The sequence below is a fragment of the Raphanus sativus genome, chromosome 5, assembly GCF_000801105.2.
Source record: "Raphanus sativus cultivar WK10039 chromosome 5, ASM80110v3, whole genome shotgun sequence".
NCBI classification, from domain to species: Eukaryota; Viridiplantae; Streptophyta; class Magnoliopsida; order Brassicales; family Brassicaceae; genus Raphanus; species Raphanus sativus.
Window position 1 is genome coordinate 482,165 of NC_079515.1, and position 22,988 is coordinate 505,152.

The window sequence follows — 22,988 nt, forward strand, 5'->3', positions numbered from 1 at the left end:
TAAAATTTATCCAAGAATTTTGGATTTACCCAAGGGTTTAGGATTTAGGATTAGGATTTAAGGTATAGTTTTTTGTTGATTGTGTTATAAATAGTTTTTTTTAAATCAAAGTTTTATAATTTATCCAAAGGTTTACTAAAGGATTTAGGGTTTAACATTTAGAGATTAGTGTTTTTTGTGGTATTAATTTATTTTTTGAAAAAATATTTATTTTTTGCATTTTTAGTATTATTTTATTTATTTTTACTTTATTTTATTTATTTTTACTTTATTTTTTATTTTTAAAACGTAATATAATTTGACAATATTTTGTTTTCTTTTTAAATGATGTCAAATTTGAAATAATTAAATCCTATTGGTTGGTGAACCTAGAGGTTCACCCTATGGGGTGAACCCAAGAATAACTCTTATTATATTTCGTTAATCTGTAAATTAGATCTTTTGAATGGCTATTGACAAAAGTAATTTTTAAGATGTTACCAACAGAAAAGAAGAAGTACATTTTAAAAATGAAAAAAAAGTTTTATACAAAATAAAATAGAGCTTTAAAAAAAAGAGCAAGCAATTTAAAAAATTTGAACATGAAAATTATTCGTTTTTTGTCACTAAATTTGCAAAACAACGGAGAACCCATATACATTGAAGTGGCGGTTGATAAAACCTTGTAAAATCACAAAATCACTTCAAGAACTTATCATTCCAGTTTTATTTTAAAAAAAAAAACTTATCACTTACTCATCAAAAGGAGCCTCTATATATTCTGATCCATAATTATTGTGGTTTTAGATTTGAGATATTAATATGGATTATACAAGACTCATAAGATAATCAAATCTAAAAACGAAATACTAAACATATGTACCAAGTGAGACAGCTTTCAGCCATTTTAAAGTATATTAGTTATCATTTACTCAGATAATTAACAACTCTAGCCAGACAGGAAAAAGTATAGTAAACATTCTAATTTTGTTAATCCATAAAAAAAGTACCATATGTTATGCAAAAGTACAGATAGCATCACGTTGACAAAGAGCATATAAGATGACTTCTACAAGTTAACCACCATCAACATGGTAATTCAATCAAGCTTTCAAACAAAAGAAAAGATGCAAGTTGGATTATTTTTCCATAGTACTAATTAAAAAAACTTAAATATGATGAAATTCGGAATAGAGAGATTGGACTATAATAAATTAGTACTAGTAATATAACTATTATAAATTAAAGAAATTCTATCTTTATCCCGCAGACTTTTGAGCACCAATGTCAAGGCTGCACGAAATCGACTATTGGACAGAAGACTCTTGTCTTTTTGTATTTCCCTAATCTCTATATATACACACACACAGACAGAGTAATATCAGTATCTAGAGAGATTTAAAAATCAAGATTTTCATCAGAAATGGCTGTAAAGGATGAGGTATCTTCGATGATGAGAACAACGATGTTAGTCGCTCCAACAAGACCTACGATCACAGTTCCTCAGAGACCTCCGGCGATCGAAACGGCGGCGTACTTTTTCGGAGGTGGAGATGGTTTTAGTCTAAGCCCTGGTCCACTTTCTTTTGTCTCGTCTTTGTTCGTTGATAACTTCCCTGACGTCTTGACGCCGGACAATCAAAGGACAACGTCGTTTTCTCAGCTTCTCGCCGGAGCTATGTCGGGGTCTCCCGGAAGTGGACGTTCTACGGCGGGGATGCTCCCCGCCGGGGGAGGTCCGTTGTTTACAATCCCTTCTGGTTTCAGCCCTTCTAGTCTTCTCACCTCTCCCATGTTTTTTCCTCCTCAGGTAAATTAATAAATCAACCTTGTTCTTTAGCTAAGGTAACTAAGTATTTATTATTATGCTTAATTAACAAATAAATTATACACTAAATCCTATTATATTTTGCTAATTGTTGAGTTTCATATAGTTACTAACAATACCCAAGATTCACAGCTTTTAAACTTTAAAACTCAACAATTTGGACTTTGGGTATTGTTAGTAGTAGTAGTATCAATACTATCAAATAAACATTTTTGATATAAATTATCTTTTTCACAGTAATAATATCAACTAAATCCATAGTATGATACCTAATGGCTAATGCAGCAGTCACCAACTCAGACCGGCTTTGTCCAACCGGAGTCTCAACCGAAACGACCAGACTCATTTCCTAACCAAATGCCGTCATCTACATCCACGGTCATGCATGGCCGTCAATCTTGTGAAGGTTCGCAAGCAGATCATAGAGCTATAAGTCATTATAACAATCCGGCGAATAACAACAATACTAACCGGTCTTATAACGTGGTGAACGTTGATAAACCGGCGGATGACGGGTATAACTGGAGGAAGTATGGCCAAAAGCCGATAAAAGGGTGTGAATATCCGAGGAGTTATTATAGATGCACACATGTTAATTGTCCGGTTAAGAAAAAAGTTGAACGGTCATCAGATGGACAGATCACTCAGATCATTTACAAAGGTCAACATGACCACGAGAAGCCTCAGAACCGCCGTGGCGGTGGTGGTGGAGTTAGAGGTTCCGGAGAAATTGGTGATATTCATTACATTGGTGGTGTAGGACAGATGGAGTCTAGTGAGGATAGTGGTTATGCTAACGATCATGACAATGACAATGATGATGACAATGAAGATCTTCCAGCTTCAAAGATAAGGTATACTAGAAAGAACATACAAATAAGATGATATCCATGACATGTTGCACATATATAGAAAGAAGATGATTAATATTTAGTTACAATAAAAAAAGATGAAATATTTATATAGCAACTGCAAATTTGTATATTCACATGCAGTCTTATTTTCAGTTTATGATAATAATCTCGATTTATGATTGAAAATAATATATGCATATTAAGCAAAACATGTCGTTAATTAATTTGTAGTGAGTTAAATAATCAAATTATTAGTTTGAGTCTGATGCAGTTTGTGATATATCCAATGGATTAATTAAGTAAATATTGGGATTGTACGCAGAAAAATTGACGGAGGTATGTCGACAACTCACCGATCCGTGACCGAGCCAAAGATCATCATTCAGACAAGAAGTGAAATCGACCTCCTCGACGATGGCTATAGGTGGCGCAAGTACGGACAAAAGGTTGTCAAAGGAAATCCTCATCCGAGGTGATATTAAGTTTTTTTTTTTTTTAAATACTTATATTAAAATTATCCCGAAAACCGGATAATCAGTTCGGGTTACAAGTTTGATCAGAACAAAAGCTCCTAATTCAATGTATTACAATCGAGCTTCGCCCGCCCACTAAACCGGCACATTACGCCAAGTTGATTTTAAAATCCTTAGGAATCTATAGTTTCATAAATCCGAGTCCATATAAAGATATTTCAATTTTTGTATTACATTATTTCAATTTTTTGTTGACATATCCTTTTATTTTGGTAATATTAGGAGCTATTATAAATGTACAACGGCGAATTGTACGGTACGTAAACATGTAGAGAGAGCTTCAACAGATGTGAAGGCTGTCATTACAACTTATGAAGGTAAACATAACCATGACGTCCCTGCCGCTAGAAATGGCACCGCCGCAGCAACCTCAGCCACAGCAGGAACGTCCGATCACCATCGTAAGAGATTGTTGTCGGGGAACAATATGCAACAACATATGAGTTTCGATAATACAGGCCAATCTCCGGTTCTTTTGAGATTGAAAGAAGAGAAAATGACTATTAATTGACTTCTAAACCGAGGATTTAGAGATTGATTTTGCAGCTCGGTAACTGAAACTGAACCGGGAAACTACTTATTGACTTGTAACATGTATGATGTGACTTGTGAGTGCATGGCTTGACCAAAGAAAAGAAAATCAAAATCTCTGATAAGTTTTTGTTTTCTTTTTTCCTCTTTAAATTGTGTAGTGTTTTTCTTTGTTGTATTTAATCATTAATTTCCTTTGATTTGTTTCTTTTCTTCTATGCTTTCAAAATTTGGTTATATTTTCTTCCTCATTTTGTTCTAAGTGTATGTAGATATATAGTTTATATATATATATATATAATATGTCAAATTACAAAGATAAATGTAAAAAGTATTTTGTTTTTCTCGTCTCATTGTCTTCCAAATATTTAAGGAAAATTATAGAATTCTCCGTAATTATCTCAATCTCTCGATTCGGTTTCTATCTATCTTACATCCAAATATTTGTTTCCTTTAGTTTTTCTGTTCTTTTGCCCCTCTCCTCCCTTTATTTTCTTTTCTTTATGGTCTAATGCAGGGATTGTCCTCCCTGTGTTGGACCCGTTTACCCGCCCCGGGTCGATACTCACGCCGCCCGGAAACTCTCCTCTGACAATCAGTTTCATCATGGGTTGCTTCAACTCCAAGCATTCTTCTCCTGCAGCTCCTCCACGCCCTCTCCGACGTCGTTCAGACACCGCCGCCCACCAAGGTCACCCCCAAAACAACCACAAACCCCACGTTCTTCCCACCCCGCCATCTCACCGCCGTGTCGTCACCTCATCTCCTAAAAAACATCGCAACAATGACGATGACGCTCCAAGATCGAGGACGACCGGAGTTAGCCAGAGATCGGGTTTGTCTCATGGTAATGTAGAGGCTGAGCAGGGGGCGGCTGGTTGGCCATCATGGCTTACCTCAGCCGCACCGGAGGCTGTTCATGGGTTGGTCCCATTACGTGCAGAGGATTTCGAGAAAAGAGAGAAGGTAAAATAACAATAAAACCCCTAAACGTTCCTTGCGAGACAAGAAATATATAGACCTATTCATTAGGATGTCAACAACTCATTTTTACCTTCTTTTTTCTTTCAAAATGTCATTTTAGATTGGACAAGGAACGTATAGCAACGTGTTCCGGGCTTGTGAGATATCGACGGGACGAGTTATGGCTTTAAAGAAAATAAGGGTTCAAAACTTCGAAACAGAAAACATAAGATTCATAGCGAGAGAGATCATGATTTTGAGAAGATTAGATCATCCAAACATCATGAAACTCGAAGGGATCATCGCCTCACGGAACTCAAACAGCATGTACTTTGTGTTTGATTACATGGAACACGATCTCGAAGGCTTATGTTCATCTCCTGACATCAACTTCACCGAGGCACAGGTAAAGAATTAAAGACACAAAAAAAACATAATGTCTAGTGCAACTAACTAACTCTGTCTTGTTTTTTTTTGTTTCAGATCAAATGCTATATGCAGCAGCTTCTGTTGGCAGTAGAACATTGCCATCTACGAGGGATCATGCACAGAGACATTAAAGCCGCAAACATTCTGGTGAATAACAAAGGAGTTTTGAAGCTAGCTGATTTTGGACTAGCCAACATTGTAACACCAAGAAACAAGAATCAGTTAACAAGTCGGGTTGTGACGCTATGGTACCGTGCACCCGAACTTCTAATGGGTTCAACGAGTTATAGCGTGTCGGTCGATCTTTGGAGCGTGGGATGTGTCTTCGCCGAGATTCTTACCGGAAGACCACCTCTTAAAGGAAGAACAGAGGTGATAAAGGGACTACAAAGCGAGAGATAGAAATAAACTACTCACTCAATATCCATTTTTATGAGTTTATTTTTTTTGTTTGTAGATTGAACAACTTCACAAGATTTATAAACTATGTGGATCACCAGATGAAGAACTTTGGAGAAAGAACAAGCTCCATCCTCAAACTAAGATGTTTGGACAACAACATCAATATGAAGGTTGTCTGAGAGAAACATTTGAGGAGTTTCCAAAAACAGCAGTTAATCTTCTGGAGAATCTATTTTCCATTGATCCAGATAAACGAGGAACTGCCTCCTCTGCTCTCATGTCAGAGGTGAGAACAAAAAAAAACCCTAAAACGTTAATCAAAGTCGAACGTTATTACACATGTATAGATTTGAAACTGACACGACTTGGTCGTATGTGTTATTTCAGTACTTTAATACAAGGCCTTACGCTTGTGATCCATCGACGTTACCTAAGTACCCTCCTAACAAAGAAATGGATGCTAAGTACCGTGAAGAACTTCAACGAAGGTTCGATTTTCACAAATTCTTTATATATATATATATATATATATGTGTGTGTGTGTATGTGTCACTATGTAATTACGTGTGTTGAAAGATTTAACATATTTGATTTGCAGGAGAAGAGCAACTATAAAGAAAAGAGATAACTTGGTACCCAAGCAAACGGGAAAATCACGTAGAACAATCAAAGATCCTCTGAGCAAGTTACCAACCCAACAGGTATGGATTTTTAACAAGTGAAGTGACCAACCAATCTCGGTTCTTTATTCGTAATTTGGTTCTTTGTTTTAGCAGGAAACGAAGAAGGAAGCCGAGACAGAAATCGTTCTCCAGACGACGCCATCAGAGACATCTCAAGCGACGACTCGAAGCGAGTTTCCCTACACTGCTCTATCTCAAGCTACGGCACCGGCAAGCGGGTTTGCATGGGCTGGAGGGAAGAAGAGGAAAGAAAACGACGCAGCTTCGACGCTGACTTACAATCAGCCTGCAGGATCTGCGAGCCACGTGAGTGGTATGAGCATGGCTTTTGCTAAGAATACATTCGGGTTAACAATAAACGAAGACAGGCCATTTCTTAGGCCACACGTTTCTATAGACTCCTCTGGTGATGTTTTATTGTACCCTAACGTGCATCACAAGAAGAAAGAAGAAGATAATATGAGTTGGGTACGGACCTAAATTGAGATTCTTTTGAGATTATGCTTGTTCATGATTTGGTGTAATGGTATATATGATGAGTTTTTTTTATTCAGGATTTGAGGAATGGTGGGGCGAATCCAAAGATATTTCAAACGAATGGGATGAACGAGATATTAAGGAGAACAGAAACTGATGCAAGAGTCGCTGTTCGAAGACCGCCACGGATAGAAAGAGGTTAAAGACGGAGAACGGACTGAGTTTTAGCCTTGTTTTCACTTGGCATCATTTGTAGTCCATAAAAAATATTAAAAATCTTTCACAAACAAACCATGTCGGGGTCTGAAAAGCTTTTATCTCCAGTTTTCCGAAATGATGATTTTGTTTCTCTTCTTACAAGTTTAGGTTCCTGAGATGTTGTCACACCATTTCAATGCGTTGTTGTGTGCCTGAGAAGATAATTAGCAGCTCTAAATGGGCACGTTCGAATTTTTTACAGCTTTTCCTATCCCACCAATAAAAATTGGAAGTCCAATGTCGAAAACAAGTTTGTACATGAAATGACATATGAAGTAAACAAAACCAAATGTAATTCCAATCCCCTACAAACAAAAACTAAGGACTGATCTTAATATATTTCTTTAACGATGTCTTTCCGTGAGCTTATCGATTTTAATAAATATGGAGTTGCAAAAGAGAAAAACAATCCTTGTGGCACAAATGCACTACAAGTTATGTACAGAGTTGCTCCATCTTTTTTTTTACTAGAGAGTTCATCGCTCTTACATGTAAGTTCAAAGAAGTGTTTTACTAGAGCACCAAAAATAGAATACTAAAGAGAGAAATAGTAAAAGAAGTTCGGTTTTCATTACTTTCTGAATATTTTCTTAGACCAAAGAAGAAAAAAGAAGGAAGGAAGTGGAAATTATTGTTGAAGAGTTCCGGTTTGATTTAATCAAAGGACTCGGAGCTGAGCAAGGAAGGCAGCACAGAGATCCAAGAACAAGAACTGAGGACCTTGTACCCTCTGCAGATCCAACAGATACTTGTCGTCTCGAGTTTTATACAACTGTTTCAACAACAAACATCAGTAACAATAAACAACTCTCAATTTCAGTTATAATATATCATGAAGTGGAGAAAAGAGGATTAACCTGAAGTTCAAACTTGACAACATTAGGCGACCTCACAGCTGAGTCGTTCTCTATTATGCTGGAATCATCTCCAAAGTAGTTGTTGTCCTGCATCGAGTTACTTAGCATTCCATCTCCATTGTTAGGAACCCATCTGCACTTCATGTTGTACGGCCCTATCTTCTTCCAGCACACACTCAGATCTTGCAGGGCTTTCAGGACCTCTGTCATTATCTCCCGGGGATGAGCACGAGACTGTTTTGCATCCAGATGGTTGTATTATCAATCAAAAACTAAACAGATAGATAACGAAAGCTTGAAATTCATATTTATAGAATACAAAATAAAGAGAGAGAAAAAGGGGATTAAGACCTGAAGTCCAAGGGCCCATTTTCTCTCAACAGGGTATTGAGATCTCAAGCCAACTCCTTGGAACTCCATCATTCCTGGAAGCCGGTTAGCAACCGGTGAAGCTACGCTTTCTGCTGGATGCATTCTCGGAGTACCTTCCTGATTAAATCAAAATATTCAATGTATTACTTCAAAGATCTTTTGCTACAGTCAAAAAGAAGAGACCCACCATTGTCTCTTGAAACTCGGCCCCGAGATAACCAGCAGAGACACGGAACCGGTTGTCCAGTATCAGATAGTATGTCACAGTCCCCTGCAAGATTTCAATATTTTAGATACTACGATGTAAAAGTTTACCTTTGAATTTTTATAAAGAAGCAAATGGACAAGAGGCTGAGAGAAACACATACATCATTCTGGGTCCGGTTGCGGAGAGATTCAATGAGGAGGTTTCTGTCAAATCCCATACTGACAACTTCTTGGAGAATTTCCTCATCAATCTACAAAAAAAGACAAACAAAAGAAGCCAAGCGCTGTTAAGCGTTCTTGAAAAAAGAGGGATAGAGACAATCTCCAATGAAAATACACGTTAGGTTTTACCTTTTTCGCTTGCTGGGCCGTGTCTGGAGGAGGGACAGCTAAATACCTAGGAAGATGAGCTTGGAACCAATGGTGTTGCCTGATCTCAGGGATGGTTACTCGTTTCATGGGGTCGACCACGAGCATCCGCGGGATCAGATCTCTAGCACCAGCAGATAAATGGCTAGGCAGAGTATATATCCCTCCCTGAAGAGAACAAAACATAACACTCGAGGAGATTAGGCAAAAAAAAAGGGAACAAAGAGATCAAGTAACAAAACGTGTTTTGACAGTACCTTTATCTTCTTAAAAAGGTTTGGAATGTTCTCATCATCGAAAGGAAGAGTCCCACAAAGGAGAGCATAAAGTATCACACCACAGCTCCAGACGTCCACTTCAGGGCCAGCATATAATTTTCCAGAAATGACCTGAAACAATTGCCAGATCTCGATTACATCTGATATTTAGAAACAATCCCTATATATACATATACATGAAGGTTGAAGAGAGCTTACCTCTGGAGCAGCGTAATTTGGACTACCACAGCTAGTCTTGAGAAAGTGACCATCTCGCATAATGTTGCTCAGGCCAAAATCAGCAATCTTTACATTGGATTTGGAGCCCAGAAGCAAGTTTTCAGGCTTAAGGTCTCTGTGAACAACCATATTCCGATGGCAGTACTCCACTCCCGATATTATCTACATCAAAGTAAAGTCATGATATGAACTCTGATAATTGAAGGATTGCTTGGATGTTGATAAAAAATGAAAAGAAAACCTGCTGAAAAAAGTTCCTGGCCTCGTCCTCCTGCAACCGGCCCTTCTCCACAATATAGTCAAAAAGCTCACCAGAGTTGACATACTCGAGGACGAGATAGATATCAGTGGGAGTCTCAATGACCTCATAGAGACGGATGATGTGAGGATGCATAAAGAGTCTCAAGATTTTGATCTCTCTCCTCACTAAGGAAAACACTAAACGAATGAGTTTTTAACTAAAAGAGGATGAAAAGAACTCCGCACAGAGCATCATATCAGAAACAAATTAAAAAAAAAAAAGTGTTTAACCTTTTTCCTCCATCTCCATGTTCTTGATTTTGCGACGATTGAGGATCTTGATAGCAACCTTGTGTCCGGTCAAAGAGTGCTCAGCAATCTTAACCCTACCAAAGGAACCGATACCGAGAGTCCTCCCGAGCTTGTAATTTGGTAGAATCGATTCCACACCACCACCTCTCCCACCACCTGATCCTTCCATTTTTTCTTCTTCTACACAAACATGCAAAAAACAACAGACACAGAGAGCTAAAATCAAATCTCCCTACACACACAAAGACACTTTATCTATTCAATTAACGGAGCTTAAAAATAGCAACTTCAACTATCCCCCCCACCCCCCAAATTCGGAATAAGAACCCTAACAATCTAATCGCCGGATCTCTCCTAACCGAGAGCGATCGAACACGCCCGATTTGCATGTTAACATCATCAAAAAGAGAGAGAGAGAGAGAGAATTAGTTTCCGAAAATAGAAGATTTGAAAGGAGATCCAACTTACCAAAACTATAAGAGAAGCCCAAAATGCAGCAATGAAACAAAAAAAAAGCCCTAATTCCTGAGCTTAGATAAAGGAGGACAAATTGAGATTCGAAACTGAATGAAGATCAACACATGAGCTTAAACCCAGAATTTGAGAGATTCCCTCTCCTCTTTCTCTCTCGCTCTTCTCTTTCCTTGTTAGCCTCTATAGACAACAATATATTTAATTTTCTTTTTTCGGTTTCCATAAACGGATTAATCGTAAACTAAATTACCCTCCAGGTCAAGCTTAATTACAATGAATACCCCTACGGACGTGGCAAGGAGTCATCTTTTCTTTTTGCAGATTATTCTCGGTTTAAACGCACACCAGGTGTTTTGTCCCCCCAAAAAAGAGTTTAACTGACACTTGTAGTGATGATTAATCGTTAGTTTCTAAATTAATTATCCAATAATTTACTTTATTTTAAGAAGGCAAGAGATGTTTACGTGTTTAGCAATTTCCAAATGGTATCCGTTACCGTCTTAACATATTTGGAGTGACTAGTGATTAGTGTCACTAAAATCTCTTTCTTTCTTTACAACTGTAAACACTAAACAAAATAAACTGGTTTGTTTATCGGTTAAGAGCCATGCCACAAGCGACCCCGTTTAGAGCTCAAACCGGCCATAGTAACCAACACTGTTTTAACAACATAAGCAAACTTCAAAAGCTCAAGCAAAAAAATAAAGACTAGTCTAAGAATGTTTTTGTTTTGCTTCTCAGGATTGATATGAACGTAGAAGCGGAGGATCTTCAGGTGACATGTCCCGTGATGCCGATAGCGCAGGATCACGGTATGCAACCACGAGTTCAGAATAGAATTCAGACATGTTCTCTTCTCTCTCGTCTGCTTTGTCTTTGTTTACCAGACACTACAAACAGGTAAAAGACAATATAATGAATGTTTAGGAGAAGCAGCTGTAGTGGCAACAGAAACCATAGGCCTTCTTTATATATGAGACTGCAAAAAGGTTCTTGTTCAAGGCTAAATCCTAAGGACTACGCACTATTGTTCTGTTCTGTTTGTATCCTTTGAGATCCATGAATTTGATTCAACGTATGTTCCCAAACAGTTATGTAAAAGAAAAGAAGCAATGATCTCTCAAAAGCATTTACCTCGGTAGGATAAGATTTGAAAATGGGCAAGAATCGTCTCTGGCAGTAGATGCTGAAAAGGAGGGTGAGAACCGGGAGGGGAATCGTTAAAGAAGATGCCAATGGAAGCTTTTTAAGACCGAATAATCCGACTGCAATAATGTGCATTAGCACCAAAGAGAAGATAGTGGAGCTGTGTACTATTGGCCAAAACTTTCCACCAGTCTCATACTTGGCCTCATATACGTTTAGGAGCTGCAACACACACACAAAAAAAGTGAAGTTTCATTCAACTACCCACCAAGATGCGATGAAAACAATGGATTCAAAAAGTGACAACAAAATGTATTCTTGATGTAACGTTAGTGTCATGTCTTGAGCTCGAAACATTACTTTCGGTTTTATATAATGCTATTCGAGAATTTAGAAAGGGGTTGTTTACACATAAAGTGAGAATCCATAACAGAAAAGATGTGTAGACGGATTCATAGGTTGTAGAGTAGATTCCTATATGGCTTTAAAGAGAGAGTTTTGAGGAGCACTAAAGGAGAATATGCTCAAGCATTGTCCAAAAGAATGCAAATGGAATCATTCTAGGTTTTCAATTATTGGATACCATATCTCCACATAAAAGAAACTAAAGATTGATTCGGTTACCTGGTTGCGGTAGATGACATATCCAAGACAAAAGTAGACCAACAAGAAAGGCAGTATCAATGGCGAGAGGAAGAAGTAAGTTGTACCAAGAAGTCCAAAAAAGAGAATCCTCGGGATTTCTTGGCAAAAGGGAGTGGGAGGGACCTCAAATTCTTTGTCATCTTCCTTACCGAAGAGTTTCGTCATAAAACTCCAGAGAAGAGGAACCAAACGGAAGATCTCTGATGATAAACCAGTCCACCCAGTGGTCACGACATAAGATATAAAGAAGGATGCCTGCACCATTGAGAGTAAACATATGATTCATTGTCTCAAAAAAAAAGGAGATTGTGGAAACCGATAAAACTTGATTACCTGTGCTGGGACAGCTGCAGCAAGCACACGGGGAATATTCTTAGGTTCAAGGAACACATTGACACGATAAAGAGCAGATCCGGACAGTACATTTGCAAAGAAACTGTTCCACACGGTAAAGACCAGAAGCTTGATACATGCAGATTTCTCAATCTGGCTATGAGAAATGAATCCTTGCATTGAGGAAAGTAGAAGCATAACAGGTGGTACTATCATTAGGAAAAGCTGGAAAATTAGACTCGGAAGGTATCCCGTAATCACTTGACTCACAATTTTCCTGCAAAACAAATAAAACAAAAGAAAGATTACAGACATTTTTGTAGCTCGTTTAACTGAAACAAAGAACAGGGTGTTGTTACTCACATATTTAGTATGCTTTTTAGGAAAGGGAACCATGTTTCTAACTGGTGAAGATTAGCAAGACCTTGAACCAATACAACAGGGACAATGTATAGGATGATCAGAGCAACGAAGGCCACGAATACAACCACGTTGGAGATCCATCTTCTCACAAACGATGCGGTGAAAAATGGCCAATGAACATCTTGAGGCTCCGGGGCTGTCTCAGTTAGCCACTGTGTTGGATCCATTCCTTGCTGAATGTTTGATGCTATTGCGGCACCGTGTCTTGTCCTGAAGGAAACGAAAGCGGCTGGAATTTCCTAAAAGGGTTTGCCAAAAATAAAAGGAAGAAAGAATGATTAATATTTTTGAAGAATGCAAATAAATCACACGAAGACAAACTCTCACCTCTCCGGATAATAAAGATTGTTTCAACCTCATGTCGTCTTCTAACTTCTCGAGCTTCTTTTCGTAATGATCAACCACATCAACTCTCTTCCCAAACATCCCTAAGAACCCATCCCGCTTAGACCTCTGACGAGATATGTTTCCTGATTTCACTCGAGTGAGTTTCTTGTATAGCTTCTCAGCATCATTCTATAAAATGCTTAGACGAATGTATGAAATCAAGAACTATCAATATTTAAGGCAAATATAGAACCATTGGTTGATAGAAGCTTTACCATGAGAACCTTTAACTTGTCAGTCCGATGAACAACAACGTGAGAAAGATATGTGGAAGAATGGTACTCCCTGAAAAAGCTTTCCACTGTTTCACTGATACTGTTTCCAGACACAAGAGGGACGCCACTGACCAGAACCGTAAACTCTTGTGGCTGAGGCTTGGATGAATAAAGATGAGCAATCCGCTTTGATGTAATGTACTTGTGTTCCTGTAAACATTTGTTTTATATGTTTACATTCAGGAGTATACTATGGAACAGAGAAAACAAGCAACTTCTTACACAGTAGAGCAGATAGCAAACAACCGCTGAGAAGATGTAAATTGCGCAAAAGTGAATCCACAACCTGAAAAGCAAAAACGCATACAAGCAGCATAAGTCAAGGATAATAAAAAAGTTAGGACTCTGTTCAGGCATATAGCTTTGATTTCTTACTTGTTTGATCCATCGTTGACGTTAGAGATGCTGAAGGAATCAAGAGACTTATTTGGAAGGTCGAAAAACTCTTCAAACTCGGTACCCATATAGTTAACTGGAAGAAGGATGAAGATCCCAACCACAGAAGCAAAGCTAAACACTCGTATACTGCCCATCAAAAAAGCATTGAAAGTCTCACATCATTCATTCATTCATTCATCCAAAAAAAAAAAAAAAACTCACCTGAAAACAAAGACACGAGTGAAGACCAAAGCATCTAAGCCAAGATTGGAGAGGATTTGTTCATTGGTGGGGTCCAAAGCTCTTTTGACCCAACCAGCAGTAGGCAAAAGCCTCTCGAGGTTAAAGGCATTAGTCTGCTGAGATTTGCCAGCTTGAATAAGCCGTGGACCGTAGACGGTGACATTACCAGGCTGCTTTCTCAGTATTGAGTACAAAGTGAAAAACAGGAAGCAGAGGCCAAGATTGATCCCCACTGAAGTTAAAAGTGCTGATAGAATCATAACTCCGAAGTTGTGCCTTCCTAAATCAACAAACAAGGATCGTCTGGGTTCAACCTAGCACTAGACCCCAGAGAAGCCTGACAACAAATACAAAAAAAAAGAAAACGAATTTTATAACTATGAAGAAGAGCATGAGCATGGAGAGATTTGAGGTCAAAACGTTTTCTAATCTGGATCAGATACAAAGCAAGAGACGATTCTTCCAAAAGGCTGAAGCTTTTCGATTCCAAAAAGAAAAAAGAAAAACAACGCCAAGATGGAACCTTTAGCATGAAATCAGTGAAGGCGGTGATGGTCTTTGAACCTCTCTGACCAATACCAAATGATGGAGCTCTCTCTCCATTGTTACTTTCAAGCTCCAAATTGGATGATTTTGCGTTGCGTCGGTATTCAAAAAGGAATCGATTAATGTTACTTGATGGGGGTCCGGAACTCCTTTGCTTTGATTACTCTCTCTCTCTCTCTCTCTCTCTCTGGACACCACATGAGTTTTTGAGCTAATGTCAACTACAAATTAAAATTAAGTATCCTACTTTACGTTACGTTAGGTATCTCTTTATTATCGGGCCTTAGATAAAATGGCAAAGAGTGGCACAGCAAGTAAAGATTAAATATGTTGCTAGATTGAATATGTTGGAGACGGGAAAAAAAAGAAGCATGTGAGAATGCCTCTTATGTTCAACCAAAGCAAACATTGCAATGGAAGAAGCACACGATTCTGTGGTGTGATGACCAATACTCGGATCCAAGTTTGTGTGATTACGAATGTTGGGTTTTTACCACTTTGCTCGCTTACTTACGATTTTATTTAACATAGTAACATCGCGGAGGCTCTCTTTTTTTCCCCACCAAACATATCAAATGGTATATGTTTAACCAACAAACATAAATAGTTCATCGTTATTACGAAACGGTAAATGTCGCCGAACAATAGTTCAAAGACAACATTATTACAATGACCAACCGTTCAAATAGAGAGCGATAAAAAGAAAAGAGACAAAGGAAACAGACAATAATTCAAAAGATGACAGAAACGACATTGTGTTTTGGGGGAGTGAAATATAATTGGAATTTCAGATGGCTTCGAGAGCTTGAAGAATGTCAGCTTTGACATCTTCAAAGTCTTCAACTCCAAAGCTGAAACGTACTAAATTGTCTTTTATTCCATACTTCAGCCTCTCCTCCTGTGTCAGATCCCTATATGATCATCACCCAAGTTACATTAGTAAAAACCACAAACTAAAAAAAAAAAAAGATGATCGATTTTGTCAAAAGACGTCAAGCATATAAATACCAGTAAGACATGATGGCCGGTTGGTCCACGATGCTTTCGCAGCCACCAAAAGATGGTGCGATGTAAGGAATCTTGAGTGAATCCACAAACTTTATCGTTCTTTCAATGTCTCCATCAATCTACCCCATACAAAAGAGATAATAGCTCACCGTTCCATTTAGAGGATCTTTTTATTAATTTTAGTAAGAAAGATAGTGGTTGATCGATGTTACCTCGAAACTGACCACACCTCCAAAACCAGTCATTTGTCGCTTGGCAATGTGATGCTCGGGATGACTTGCAAGGCCTGGGTAGTACACATGACTCACCTGCACAAATCAAAACGCATTTTATTTAGGGGATGTCGAGAAAAATTTATACAAAATAAGTAAAGGACACGGAAACAAATATTTCATACCTTAGGATGTGCCTCTAAAATTTCGGCCATCCTTGAGGCAGTAGAATTCTGTTGCTTTACACGAAGATGCATTGTCTTCATGCCTCGGATCATTAGGTACGCAGCGTTCTGTTTAACACACGGATCTTATGAGATTCATGAATGAAAAATAGGGCATAGCATAAAGAAATTCATGAGAGAGGATCAGGTGTTTCACCGGATTAAGTGTGCCACCCAACACATGATGCAGATTGCGAATTTCTGAAACCACCTTCAGTGGGCCACAGATGCATCCACCAAGAACCTAAGTCAAGGAGAGCACCAGTCTTCGTTAATAAAGTGTATAGCCAAAGAGAGCTCTTGATTTATTTATGTTTTTCAACAGTTAGTACTCACATCGTTGTGTCCTCCAATGTACTTAGTAAGAGAGTGCACAACAAGATCAGCACCAAAAGCAAGGGCTTTCTGATTCAGAGGTGTTGCAAAGGTGCCATCGATGCAAACAAGAGTTCCCCTTTTGTGGCATATTTCTGAAACTAGCTCAATGTCTACACATCTCAGGAATGGGTTTGTCGGTGACTCGGTGAAGAACAGAGAAACCTGTTAGACCAGTTGAATAAAGCTGTCAGGTATACATTCTTTTTTTTTCAACTCTAAGAAAGACTACGAATGCACAGCAAGTGTTACGGAACTGACTTGGTACTTATTAACAGCAGCTTCAAGCCCCGCGACATCAGCAGGATCAATCACAGTGACCTGGAAAATTATACATCTTTCAGGAATCAAGAAACTAGAATTGACACTGTAATTAAAAATTTGGGGGTTTCTTACAGTGATCCCCATCTTGGGAAGAAAATTCTCCATGAAGATTCTAGTCTTCCTGTAACAATCTGTGGTAGTGACAATGTGGCCACCAGCAGGAACCAAAGCCAAAAGCATAACAGTGCTTGCACACATCCCAGAAGCCATAACCAAGGTTGATTCAGAACCTTCAAGTGCACTACACGATACATTAATCAAAAAAAAAAATCAAGAACATAATCCTGAGTAAAGAAAAGGCAACTGTATATTTCTGAAGAGACATTAAGACAGAATGTATAATAACCTTATCTTCTCCTCAAGAACGATAGTCGTAGGGTTTCCATAACGACCATACTCAAAACTGACACTCCGTTTCTCCTACAATAATTGGAAGCAATAAAGAAGTCAATGATCTTGTCAAGACAGATTCTTTCAACATTAACTTATTATATTCAAGGAGACACCAAAAGCAAGGAAGAGAGGGGATCAAAAGGCAGACCTTGAAGTCAATAAGGTCAGCAGTTTTGTTGAAGAAGTAGGCAGATGTGTTGACTACAGGAGTGGTGATAGCATCCGTGACTATTCCACGACCTAATCTCTCACCTACGGTATCATCATAAACCCCCAACAAATCTCAAATTATCTCAATTGAAATGAAACGTAAAGGAGTGACATGGATCTACAGATACGACGACGTACCGGCATGAACAGTGAGGCTCCCATCGGAGCTCAAAAACGAGGGTTTCGAATCCTTCTTCAACCCTATCTCCCTGGCTCCCTCGGCCACCACAACCTCCTCGTCCGCGCCATTCAGCGCCACGACGGAAGGAGCGGCAGCCGCAGGGGCCGAGGCGGCGGTGGCGGAAGCAGACGATGCTGCTGCTGCCGCCGCCGCCGACGGTAAACCGGAGGAGGGGTTGTTGGACCACTTGGCGGCGACGATCTGTGCGACGCCGATGTTGCTGCAGTTTCTGCGGGCTTTGATGCTCAGCTGACGGACGAAATTGGGAGGAAACCTCAGGATCATCGAGGATATACGACCGTCTCCGGTGAATGACGAGGATATACCGGCGGTGGAATTGAAACGGCCGCGAGATGAACGGGGAATGGAGGTTGCGGAGAAGTTTGTAGGGCTCTGGAACGACAGGACGGCCATTTTCTCTCTCTGATCTCTCTGCTCTTTCTCTCTCTAAGGTTTGATTGTGATTAGGTGCGTTGAGGGGTTGCTGAATGGGCGGGTTTTTAAGAAGCGAAACTGCTTGTCGTTTTGCGTTTCCCCTGACTTAACCACTCCTCCCTCCTTGAGTTTAGATTAACTTAACCATCTTCCAAACTAACCCACGGTTTTTGTCTTTTCTTTTTCTAATATATTTTTACCATTTTTTTCTAATTTTCAACGTTACGAAAATAGAACTCTTTTTTTTTTATCAATAGAACTCTTTTTTATGTTACATGTATTGGCATTTACTGTATTATTTTTTTTTGCAGAGGGTAGTAGTTACTATGAAAATATATTTATTGGAGTTTGCGAATAAGTTGTTAATTATTACTAATGCATGTTGAAAATTTGTTCAATAGACAGAATCTTTAGGGTATTATTTAAAATGATGGTGAATATTTTGAACATCCCGCTCTTTTTGAAAATTGTAGCATCTTTAAATTGATACCTATGGTATTTATACCGACACATGATTTTATTTTTAAAAAATAACTCATTATAATGTGTTTAGATTTTTTCCCCAAAATATAGCAAAAAGAAATGTCTGTTTAGATTTTTATCCAGTTGATAAGTACAAGAATGGCCAGTTAGCTGGCAACCCCCAAATTTAGTGCTGGGTTTGCGGGTCAACCCGCCCGACCCGCCCCGCCCCGCTGCGGGTCGAATCATTTTTTTGATTTAAAAATCCGACCCGCTTAACCCGCAACTGAAAAAATAAGACCCGCCCCGCTCCGCATAAATTAGCGGGTGACTCGCAGGACCCGCGGGTAAAATAAAAAATAAAAAAATAATTATTTTATATATTTTATTAATATTTTTTTGTAAAAAAATAATATAAATAATATATTTTAATAATTTTATTTTAAATATTCGTAATTTTTATTATTTTTTTAATAAAAACATATTTTTATAAACAAAAATTAAAAAAAAAAGATTTTTTTTTTATTTTGCGGGTTGGCGGGTACCCGCAGTATAAATTCGATCGACCCGCACCCGCCCCGCAGAAAATATGCTCAACCCGCACCCGCACCTGCCCCGCATATTTTTCAAATTTGTTGACCCGCACCCGCCCCGCAGCGGGTCAAATGAGGCGGGGCCCGCAAGTAAAGATTCAGATTCCCAGCTCTACCCAAATTGGTAGTACTATTTTTTTGTTTTGACTTGCGACAACTTTTGAAAAGCGCGTAGTCCTCAATTTGATCTTATATGCTTCTATTTTGTTAAGGATTTGTTAAAAATGCAACTAATCCAAGTATAAACATTGTACTTGCATTGTTTATGTCAAACATAGTAGTAACAAACAGAAATATGACTCGAAACCAAAGTTCAAAGATAAATCTTTGTTTTCAATTGTATCTTGTTTAGCAACTGCACCAACAATACAAAGGATAAGTGAAGACAAGTCCGTTAGGATGTGTGGAATAGTGGTCTATCTAAGTTACAAAAGAAAAATAATGGTCTGTCTAAAGTTTTATTAGAATACCATACATAACACTACAAAGCTTAGCGGTGGTGCGTATTTTGAATAGAAGAAGAAAAAGATTAGTAATTTAGTAGACATCAATCACTTTCGTAGCCCCGAGCCTCATAAATATAAGGGCCTAAATATAATGATCATTGAACAAATATATTATTACTGATCTTATTACAAAATAATTTAGACAAGGTTTTCTTAAGTTTATTTACGGGAGTGCCACTTCAAATTTGTGAACGTGCGTTTTGAGTCATCAGGGTAGGTCGCGCTGCTTTTTTGATTATTGACTTGGATATGAAGATACAGTTTTTTTTTTTACTTCTTTCAAAAAACAAAAAGCAAATTAAGCCTAAACATGTTCATGTAGACAAGTAGCTATTTATAATGCAAAAAAAAGAAGAAGAGAAAAGACAATAGCTCTTTATCTGTATCACTTTCTTCTTTTCTATTTACTTTGTTCTTCAAATGCTATGCTATTAGATTAAGTGTATGTTTAATGACATGTAGCACTAGAATGTTTGTGTAACTCATATGATAAACTTTGCTAAGAGTTTTAGTTTCAGATCTAAGACCTTCAACTTCGTTCGTGCATATAAATATAAGGTCAGATCATCAAATAATAGTTGTTTGATTTGTGTCTACTCTAATAATTTCCATGCAGAACTCTATCCTTCCTACCCCAGCACTTACACCTCTAGTTGATGCTAGCCAATGGACCACAATAAAAGTTGTTTTGGAAATGATATAGTATACTTTATTAGAAAAGCATACAAAATTATTCTGTAAATTATCATCCATCCAATGAAGAAAGCAACAACACTAGAATTAACCGAAAACGACGTGGCCCACCACTAAAGTCTATAGTGCCTACTTAATGTTGATGAATATGATAGTAGTATGTGTATTATATGGTCTCTGAGTCAAGTCACGCTTATGGTAAAGTTATGCATTTAGTGGGATAAAGAAATCAAATTACAATTCTGATTGCCAATTGGTAATCTTGGCTAGAGAAGCACCTGGAGGAGACCATCTAGTAAAAGAAGGCATTTATGAATGCATCGATTTTTTGAATAGCAAGACAGCAATAGGTTATATAAGCAACCTTGTTAAAATGATAAACATATGGGTGTTCTAGCATCAGGTTTAAATCATAATGGTACTATGATTGCTTTTTCAGACAAAAGTTTTTGTTCTTCTTTGTCAACGATAACCAAAAAGGAAATAGAAAAACAGAAAAATGTCACCAAGGGAGAGATATAGCTCAAGAAGAAACAGCTACATTTGTGGAGAACGTTCACTGGGTTTCTTCGTCATCTTATTTTGAAGGGAGAGAAAGAAAGTTTGGTTTAGTGATGAGCCTTGGCTTCAGCCTTAATCTGTGAGTTCTTCTTTATCTACATATGGTAAAGCATTTGTTAATAAATCACTCAGTAGAAAATCACACCATAGAAAGATAAACGCATTGGTCAAAAATACAGCTATGAACAAATAGTTGCATTACACCATAAAAACAAAGTTTAATCAAAATATGAAAATGCCAGTGCTTATAGAGTAGAATATGATCGTTCAATGGAATATGAGAGACGCAGCTTAAAGCATTGGACTTAGATACTTGCAAAATAGATTTACCGAAACAAAGTTCAGGCCTCTAATTAGATAACTATATAACGAAAAATTCGAAACTCCCCGAGCGTAAAAGAGTCAAGCTACAATATTATCTAATCTCAAATATTAAAACTCTCAGAAGTACCTTCAAGGCCTTGAGCTTGATGTTGCCATAGACGAGACCCAGCCCGAAAGCGGAAGCACGAGCCACCTGATCCGTACAAAAAAGACGAAGACAGACTAAAAAACCGCAGATTCTACAAGTCGAAGACGAGTCAAAGGATACAGATGGAGAAATCAGAGAGAAAAGAGATAATTGTTACCAGGGCAAGAGTGCTGCTACCGGAGTAAAGTCCAGGAGGCGGCGTCATTGAATCAGAATATCAAAGCAGTTCGTCGGCAGCGAAAAACCCTAACCCCCAAATTCGATCGAATCTTCCGAAAATCTCAGATTCGCGTGGAGTGGTTATTGTATTGAGACACAACAGTGTTTCCCTTTTGTCTTTGTCTCCGTCTTCTCGGAAAGGTCACAACTGGGCTTTTATGGGCCTTAGTCACAACTGGGCTTTTTACGCGCATTTTTTTTTCTTCTTTTCGAAAACTTTTTTTTTGGGTAAAATGTTAAAATTATATACCAAGTTTTCTCTTTTTTACAGAGATTAAAAAAAAACTTATCTTCATTTAATAAAACAAATCTACAAATTAAGATAGGGAAACAATGTTTTTTTCCTGTATTCATAAGTGATGAGTGTAACGATTTTCATATTTACTGTGTAATTTATATTTTAATTGAGCCTATTTATTACAAAGAAAGTGACATGAAACTACCATACATTTAATTTTGTTTCTTTTACTCGACACTAGAGTCTTTGTCCGCGCTACGCGCGGAAAATGGGTTTAAATAATTTATGTTTAAGATGAGGTATTATAATAATATTAAAAATTATTTGGTACGTTTAATTAAGTTTTGATTGGATGTAGATCTTTTCAAAAGTTTTTTCGTAGTTGGATATATAATTTTTTTAAAGAAATAGGTAAAAATAGATTTGGATGCACTTATTAATGCCGAATCATAATACATTATGTGGTGGAACAGGAAGAAAAGGAAAAGACAGACGTTGGATTTTTTTTTTTTCTCAATAGCTTTGATTTGTCTTCATTTTTTTTGTTTCGTTGAATAGGTAAAATTGCGGTTGAGATAATTCTTTGGTTGACACTGTATTCGTCTTTTGAAATGCTTGACGTATTTGATTGAATTGTCAAAGTAAAATCTCGCTGTTAGAGATTCCCACCGCGCTACGCGCAGTTTATATATTTTAAAATTTGATATTTTTATGTCTAGGTGAAATGTTGCATTTTATATTATACTTAATTTTGTTTTTTAGTATAATTAATTTGAAATGTTTTTATTTTGGATGTGGATTAAATCATCTTGATTGAAAAATATATATCGTATCATAAATAAATGAATAGGAAGAAAATAATTCTCTAATAATGCACTGAAATATCATTAAAGATCATGTTATTAATGCGAATGTTCCGATAAAAAGATTATGTTATTAATGTAAAATAAATTTCTGAATACTGGAATAGATACTGTTTAATATGATTGCTGGTGTAAAATTGAATTTAGTAAACTTAATTTTAATAATCTGTAACATAAAATGAATTCCAAGTATATAAACTAAAATGTGGAGGTAGTTGACAAAAAAAGAATAAGGGATTGGTCAAGCAAACCAAACTAAACATTGTTCTGTTTTTTTTGTTTTAATTAAATTTTTCGGGCTACAGGTATATTTCAGTTTTAGTTTGGTTAAAATCATATAAATCAAAAAGTATACGATGGTTCTTGGTTTGTTTTTAG

At 37.5% G+C, this 22,988-nt stretch overlaps 6 protein-coding genes across 9 annotated transcripts; 2 read left to right on the forward strand and 4 right to left on the reverse strand.

Moving 5' to 3' along the window:
* The first annotated feature begins 1,281 nt into the window (after nt 1-1,281).
* LOC108859431 (probable WRKY transcription factor 58) lies at nt 1,282-4,076 on the forward strand. 2 transcript variants are annotated; one of them, XM_018633329.2, is made up of 4 exons: nt 1,282-1,789; nt 2,093-2,661; nt 2,984-3,133; nt 3,417-4,076. In XM_018633329.2, the coding sequence occupies exons 1-4, from the start codon at nt 1,403-1,405 to the stop codon at nt 3,703-3,705; spliced, it is 1,395 nt and encodes a 464-aa protein (XP_018488831.1). In that variant the 5' UTR covers nt 1,282-1,402; the 3' UTR covers nt 3,706-4,076. The 2 variants fall into 2 exon arrangements, with proteins under 2 accessions (XP_018488831.1, XP_018488832.1); XM_018633330.2 differs by having other exon boundaries at nt 2,096-2,661.
* Nucleotides 4,077-4,194: 118 nt separating this feature from the next.
* On the forward strand, nt 4,195-7,244 carry LOC108859428 (cyclin-dependent kinase C-2 C-like). 2 transcript variants are annotated; one of them, XM_056985614.1, is made up of 8 exons: nt 4,195-4,691; nt 4,810-5,094; nt 5,172-5,489; nt 5,575-5,805; nt 5,907-6,007; nt 6,118-6,220; nt 6,293-6,670; nt 6,757-7,244. In XM_056985614.1, exons 1-8 carry the CDS (start codon nt 4,332-4,334, stop codon nt 6,880-6,882), a joined length of 1,902 nt encoding a protein of 633 aa, XP_056841594.1. In that variant the 5' UTR covers nt 4,195-4,331; the 3' UTR covers nt 6,883-7,244. The 2 variants fall into 2 exon arrangements, with proteins under 2 accessions (XP_056841594.1, XP_018488828.1); XM_018633326.2 differs by having other exon boundaries at nt 6,296-6,670.
* A 91-nt stretch (nt 7,245-7,335) lies between these two features.
* Nucleotides 7,336-10,398, reverse strand: LOC108859430 (SNF1-related protein kinase catalytic subunit alpha KIN10). The gene is made up of 11 exons (XM_018633328.2): nt 10,260-10,398; nt 9,771-9,971; nt 9,481-9,665; nt 9,219-9,401; nt 9,000-9,131; nt 8,725-8,910; nt 8,535-8,624; nt 8,354-8,437; nt 8,146-8,283; nt 7,795-8,028; nt 7,336-7,709 (listed from the first exon to the last, which is right to left on the reverse strand). Exons 2-11 carry the CDS (start codon nt 9,958-9,960, stop codon nt 7,596-7,598), a joined length of 1,536 nt encoding a protein of 511 aa, XP_018488830.1. The 5' UTR covers nt 9,961-9,971; nt 10,260-10,398; the 3' UTR covers nt 7,336-7,595.
* Nucleotides 10,260-14,853, reverse strand: LOC108859426 (CSC1-like protein HYP1). 2 transcript variants are annotated; one of them, XM_018633324.2, is made up of 11 exons: nt 14,669-14,853; nt 14,075-14,432; nt 13,850-13,999; nt 13,697-13,760; nt 13,415-13,624; nt 13,140-13,328; nt 12,753-13,051; nt 12,390-12,666; nt 12,036-12,311; nt 11,400-11,633; nt 10,260-11,155 (listed from the first exon to the last, which is right to left on the reverse strand). In XM_018633324.2, exons 2-11 carry the CDS (start codon nt 14,353-14,355, stop codon nt 11,003-11,005), a joined length of 2,133 nt encoding a protein of 710 aa, XP_018488826.1. In that variant the 5' UTR covers nt 14,356-14,432; nt 14,669-14,853; the 3' UTR covers nt 10,260-11,002. The 2 variants fall into 2 exon arrangements, with proteins under 2 accessions (XP_018488826.1, XP_018488824.1); XM_018633322.2 differs by having other exon boundaries at nt 14,619-14,853.
* A 373-nt stretch (nt 14,854-15,226) lies between these two features.
* Nucleotides 15,227-18,052, reverse strand: LOC108859429 (cystathionine gamma-synthase 1, chloroplastic). Its single transcript, XM_018633327.2, has 11 exons — nt 17,526-18,052; nt 17,326-17,429; nt 17,131-17,204; nt 16,857-17,025; nt 16,722-16,781; nt 16,422-16,625; nt 16,243-16,329; nt 16,047-16,154; nt 15,862-15,957; nt 15,650-15,768; nt 15,227-15,552 (listed from the first exon to the last, which is right to left on the reverse strand). Exons 1-11 carry the CDS (start codon nt 17,980-17,982, stop codon nt 15,429-15,431), a joined length of 1,602 nt encoding a protein of 533 aa, XP_018488829.1. The 5' UTR covers nt 17,983-18,052; the 3' UTR covers nt 15,227-15,428.
* A 2,604-nt stretch (nt 18,053-20,656) lies between these two features.
* On the reverse strand, nt 20,657-21,606 carry LOC108859435 (uncharacterized). Its single transcript, XM_018633339.2, has 3 exons — nt 21,448-21,606; nt 21,270-21,335; nt 20,657-20,913 (listed from the first exon to the last, which is right to left on the reverse strand). The coding sequence occupies exons 1-3, from the start codon at nt 21,493-21,495 to the stop codon at nt 20,866-20,868; spliced, it is 162 nt and encodes a 53-aa protein (XP_018488841.1). The 5' UTR covers nt 21,496-21,606; the 3' UTR covers nt 20,657-20,865.
* Between the last annotated feature and the right edge of the window lie 1,382 nt (nt 21,607-22,988).